This window comes from Canis lupus, chromosome 11 (assembly GCF_048164855.1).
Source record: "Canis lupus baileyi chromosome 11, mCanLup2.hap1, whole genome shotgun sequence".
Lineage (NCBI taxonomy): Eukaryota > Metazoa > Chordata > Mammalia > Carnivora > Canidae > Canis > Canis lupus.
In genome coordinates, this window is record NC_132848.1 from 26,651,985 (window position 1) to 26,657,984 (window position 6,000).

A 6,000-nucleotide genomic window follows, 5' to 3' on the forward strand; every position below is an offset into this window, starting at 1 on the left:
CTTTAAAAAATAATAAAAAATAAAAAATCAGTGAAGTAAAAACGTGAGTTTAAATTCCACACAGACCTGGGGTCAAATCCTGGTTCTTCAATCTCATTTGTAGACCTTTGAGTAAGTTACTCAAAATTTTTGAGCCTTTAAAATAGGAATTTAAAATAGGTGCCCCTGGCTAGCTCAGTCAGGTAAGAGATCATTGGTTGGACTGAGTCCAAACGTTTAGCAAGTACTCCCAAACTGTAGCTATTAATACTATTATTAGCTCTTGAGGAGAGAGATTTTTCTATGCCCTAAAATCTGTACAACCAGGGAAGTAACAATTATCTCACAAAAGTGAGAGATACATTGTATGAAGTACTAAGCAAAAGACCTGGCACACTGTGATTTTCAATAAATGTCAGAGCAGTTGGATCTCAAGCTCTGCTGCACATTACAATCACCTAGGGGCTCTTTAAATCCAAGGGGCACTTGGCTGGCTCAGTCGATGGAGTGTGACATTTTTTTTTAGACTATTTAAGGGCAGCCTGGGTGGCTCAGTGGTTTAGCGCCGCCTTCAGCCCAGGGCGTGATCCTGGAGACCCGGGATCGAGTCCCACGTTGGGCTCCCTGCATGGAGTCTGCTTCTCCCTCTGCCTGTGTTTCTTCCTCTCTCTCTCTCTCTGTCTATCATGAATAATAAATAAATCTTTAAAATAAATAAATGAAAAAGAAAAAAGACTATTTATTTAAGAGAGAGAAAGAAGGAGAGGGTGGAGGGAAAGGGAAAAGCAGACTCCTCCCTGAGCATGGAGTCTTAACCACTTAACCAACTGAGCCAGCCATCCTAGCACCCCGAGAGTGACTCTTGATCTCGGGGTTATGAATTTGAGCCCCATGTTGTATATAAAGATTACATACATAAAATAAAATAAAGCCACTGTGTCCAGGCCATACTCCATCCCAATTAAATCAGTAGGCAAGGGACGCCTAGGTGGCTCAGCAGTTAAGCATCGGCCTTTGGCTCAGGGCGTGATCCTGGAGTCCCGGGATCAAGTCCCACATTGGGCTCCCTGCATGGAGCCTGCTTCTCCCTCTGCCTGTGTCTCTGCCTCTCTCTGTGTCTCTCATGAATAAATAAATAATATCTTAAACAAAAAGTCAGGCAAGTTTGAGAACCAGTGCTATGGACAGTGGCCATAGTTACCAGGAAACAACACAAAGTCAGGCACCTGAGATTACATTCCAGTCCCAGTTCACCTGCTCTTCCAACAGAACTACCTCAGGTAAGTCATTCTTCTCTGGACCTCAGCACACTTCTCAACTAATGTGTGGGTTAGACAACACATCTCTTAAGAATCCTCCCATTTATAGGGGCACCTGGTTGGCTCAGTCGGTTGAGTGTCCAACTCTTCATTTTGGCTTAGGTCATGATCTCAGGGTCATGAGATTAAGGCCCGTGTTGGGCTCTGTGCTGGGTGTGGAGCCTGGTTAAGATTCTCTTTCTCCCTCTTCCTTTCTCCCCTTACCACTTGCACTCTCTTGCTCTCTCAAAAAAAAAAAAAAAAAAAAAAAGAAAAAAGAAAGAAAGAAAGAAAAAGATTAGTAAGACTTTCTAGGTGACTGCCTATGACATGGAGTCAGAGATGAGGCATCAACTTCCTAAACCCACTGTGGCTGCTAAAACATATGCCTGTCTCCTAGCTTCCTTTCAGAGCACGTATGTATAAAAGTATGGGGGAAAGACTAAGGGCATCAGATTCCCTTCAAGGCTCTCATTTAAAACTTACTAATCACATCAGACTATGGGGAAGTGGTGTAGGTGGGGAATGAGGGCAGCTCTAGAAATCTGCAATTTAACAAGCTTCATAAATGGATTCCTCTGCCCTCTGAATTTTAGAACACAATAAATAGCAGGAAACTTACAACCTCACATGGTCACAAGCAAACTCCTCCCAAGCCTTCTTGGCCCTTTGCCATCAGCCAGTTAGTTGTTCCTGTCTGGGCTCCCAGGACCCCAGGAAGGGTCTTCCAAGTGACTGCCTCTCACCTGTAATCTGGCCAAGATACTGGCTTTCTTGGAGTTGGAGGAGTAGCTCCTGGAACAGGAAACGCTGCAGAATCTCTTAGTCTTGGAGAAGAAGGCTTCCCTTGTACCCACGATACCACACATCTCACAGACAGCTGGAAAGAGAACTCAGCACATGACCCACCTGATACAATCACCCCAAATCAAGCAAAATGATTTGAACATTTTCCCTTGAAAACTTGAACAATGCATTAATCAGGTGAGTCTCAGTCCTTAGCCTGACTGACAGAGCTGGAACAGGAGCAGGAGGTTTGTGCACAACTGAATCTCTTTTGCCTAAGATAAGCTGCCTGGCATCCCTTGGCTATATGTTAACAGTAGAGGTAAGGAAAATCCATAGAGCAACAGGTGGATGTTGGAAAGTCTGTAAAGAGGAAAACAAGAAGAAAAACAGTGCCCACATCACCTGACTTCTGTGGATCTCTTTTCTTCTCATCTATAAAAAAACTGAACTAGATCAACGTTTCAATTCTAACATTGTATTAGAATCACCTAAGTAGCTTAAAAAATATCCAAGCCTGAGAGTCTAATTTACTGGTGATCCTAATGGACAGCCACGAGAGAGAACCCCTGGACTCAACGGTCTCTAATGGTTCTAGTTCCAAAGTTCTAAGATTCTACGAGAATGTTTGGAAGAAGATAGAAGATTAAAAGGGTGGTGTGGGGGAAGGAGGAAGAGAAGACAAGTAGATGGAAAGGAAAAGTGGCAGAGTATTAGATCACTCTTCTAAAGAGTGCAGGCACTAAGGAACAGGGTCTGTTCCTTACGGACATCTAGCCCATCTCTCTTCACAGGCAGTCCACACACTGGGGGCCCTGACACAGGAATCCATCCAGAAGCTGTCCAAACAGCACAGCTCCGAAGTTAACTGGCTTCCAGATGCTCCATGAGGAGTCTCATCAGTAATTCTTTCCCCAGGAAGTCACTTGATTCTTTAATTTCCACCCTTCTTTAATTTCCCCCCTCACGTCCAACCCACAAACTATTTCTTGTCCTTTCCCAGATAGTAAATCAGAGCATAGGCTTAAGGGCAGCCCTGGTGGCACAGCGGTTTAGCGCCGCCTGCAGGCCGGGGTGTGATTCTGGAGACCCGGGATCGAGTCCCATGTTGGGCTCCCTGCATGGAGCCTGCTTCTCTCTCTGCCTCTGTCTTTCATGAATAAATAAAAAAGAAAACAAAACAAAAGCCATCCAGGCTTAAAAATCAAGCACCTATTCACACAAATGTAAAAGCAGTACCATATTAATGACTGGCATCTAACGTGTGCCAAATAAGTATTAGTCGTATGAAAGAACAAAGGAAATAGTCATTTGAAATCAGACTGCAGCAAAGGAAATTAGTAGTAGTCCCTTGGGGCTACTTCTGTCTAGTTCATAGGCCCTTAGACTTAAGATCAAACAGCTTTTTTTACACCTGGATGGCTCTGCCCACATGGCCTATATTCCCCTCTTCCTCTATAGCCTCCTGAAACCTCCCCGTCTTCAGGGGACACTCTGAAAGCACCTGGCTCAGAACCACTGCCATCCAAGGAGCGGGGAGTCCCAGGACTGAGCAAATGCAGCGGGGAGGTGGGCAGCTCCCCTGCTTCCCGATCTTCATTTTCTGCTTCACTTGACTCCTCTAGATAGGAGCTGCTCTCACTGCCCGCACTGCTGTTATAGCTCCGGAAACTGTCATAGCCACCAAAGAGCTCCAAGTCGTCCTCCTCTTCCTCTTCCTCTTCCATAGGTTCTGAAGATGGAGTCTCCTAGTGGAAGGATGACACAAACCAGGCTGGAGGAATCAGGTCTAGCTTAGTGTATGGGGAAGAAGGATGCAGGTCAGCTACCAGCATCTTTTCCAGGTCTTGGTCAACACCTTTGGACCAAGTGGCAGGCAGAATCAAATATCCCTTTTGCAAACACCAGGATCATTACTCCTGTTTATATAGTTCTTAACTGAAACTCATCAGGATAGTTTAACAAAACAGGTAATATCAGGAATTCACCAAGCTCCTCCTGTGTATTTATAAATGATGATGTTTTAACTTGATTCAAATAGAATACGATGATGTGAAAATACTCTGTTATCTCATGAAGACTTTCTGGGGGAAGATGTATGTTAGAAAATCAACTTCCCCCCTTCAGCATATGTACATCAACACAGTGTCAATTCGGAAACCATTTCAGCCACAGAAAAGTCAATTTGGGACGCGGATCCTACCCTGAGGAGGATCTAGGAGACAGAGGACACACTAGTTATCGCACAGTGTATGTATGTACCATAGCTCTGGACTCTGCTCCAATCCTAACTAGCTGTGGGTCTTTGGGCAAGTCATTTAACTCCTCTGGGCCTCAACTTTTTGATCTGTGAAATAAGTAGCTCACAGGATGTGAAATGTAAATGAGATACTGTCTATCAATCCACCTGGAAGGAATGTAGTAGAAAAGGTCCTAGGCCAGGGCTCAAATACCATCTCTACCGCTGACCAGCTGTATGATCTGCAGCAAGTCAGTCTCTTGGTGCATCAGTTCCCACCTCTGTAAATGAGGAAACTACCTCCTTCAGAAGCTTTGCGGGAGAAATAAGAGTGAATATAAGTGTTGTACTCAAAACAGTGCCTTGCAAGTATTCAAGACATACTGGCAATTATTTCTGGGTAAAAGCATGGGGCTTTTCAACCAGATTTGCCTGAATCCTGGCTCTACCACTCAATTGTGATTTTGTGCAACATACTGAGCCTGTTTCTTCAGTTTCTTCATCAGTACAAGAGAGGTAACAGCAGGCCTTCTTCAGATAACTCGAATGAAGACTGAGATGTGTAAAGCCTAGTTGTTTCTAGCCATTAGGGAGGGCTGTAAACGCGTGAGTGCTTATTCTCCTTTACCCTTTACAGTTTGGGGGCTATTCCATTTTCAGGTTTACAACTACGTCCCCAAATGTGCTAAAGAAGAGACCGAATTTAAATACAAGGTGACCAGAAGCCAAGTGACCCAGGGGTGAGTGGGTTACAGGTTGCAGGAGAGTGGGAAAGGCTGGGGAGCCTGAACGACTGGGTGCCCATCTCCTTCCCGCTGCGGTTGGGTGGCCCTCCTGGGGGGCACCATCTGGCTGTAAGCGTCGGCTACTCCAACCATAACAACGAAACAGTGACACAGGATTGTTGTGAGTATCCCGGGCGATAATGCCCGTGAACGCTCCAGACACGCAGTGGCAGGAAACTTGAATCTCCCTCACGTCCCACCAGGATGTCACAGGCCTCCTGATCCCCAAAGAAACGACCAGAGAGAGGGAGGACAAAGAAGATCCAGGAGCTCCCAGATCCTGAACCCAGTTCCCGTTCCCGCAGGCCAGGGAGGCTGTTCCGCCCCGACCTACTCGCGGGACGTCGGCCCCAGCGGTGTGGGCGCAAAAGGCAACGCCAATCGCCTCTGGCCCTGCTCAGCCTAACTACCTCAGTTTATCCATCCTTCCACTCTCCACCCTCCAGGCGTCGCCCCAAGGCCTCGAGAACGGCCCCCCGTGCGAGGCTCAAGGGCTTCCCTTTCCCGGTCACGATAAATCCTCCCCCTCTCACCTCGACGCCCCGCGTCTTCTCCATGAGACCTAACACCCGTTTCTTCAACCGTCACCAGGTGCAGGAAGCCATATTGGCCTCGCGGCTCTTCCTGAGCGCAGTCATTGGCCGCCTCCCAGAGCCGCGGGCCAATCACGTTGCAGGAAAAAGGAAAAGCCGGTTCCGCGCTCGCCCGCGCCCCAGCCCCGGGGGGGGCGGGGAAGCCGCGGGTACTTGTGGGACTTGTAGTTCCCCTGTGGGTGCGCGTGGAAGGGTGCGTTGCTATAGCGATGTGAAAATCCCTGCGGCACTGCGGCAGACCTCGTTTCTCTGCGCTAACCTCCACCTCTCAGCCCTACTCCGTTCTTTAGCAAACAATTCTTGAGCACGTACGATAGGTG

General features: G+C 47.1%; 1 protein-coding gene across 3 annotated transcripts in view; it reads right to left on the reverse strand.

The window, feature by feature from the left end:
* L3MBTL2 (L3MBTL histone methyl-lysine binding protein 2) overlaps nt 1-5,778 on the reverse strand; it is a 21,271-nt gene extending 15,493 nt beyond the window's left edge. For all 3 annotated transcript variants that reach the window (XR_012039166.1, XM_072843794.1, XM_072843793.1), the window contains exons 1-3: nt 5,621-5,778; nt 3,568-3,811; nt 2,024-2,157 (exon numbers count right to left, since the gene is read on the reverse strand). Coding sequence is in view for 2 of the 3 variants with exons in the window: in XM_072843794.1 (XP_072699895.1) it covers nt 2,024-2,157; nt 3,568-3,811; nt 5,621-5,644 (402 nt within the window). In the remaining variant the exon portion in view is untranslated. The remainder of the gene's footprint in view (nt 1-2,023; nt 2,158-3,567; nt 3,812-5,620) is intronic.
* Between the last annotated feature and the right edge of the window lie 222 nt (nt 5,779-6,000).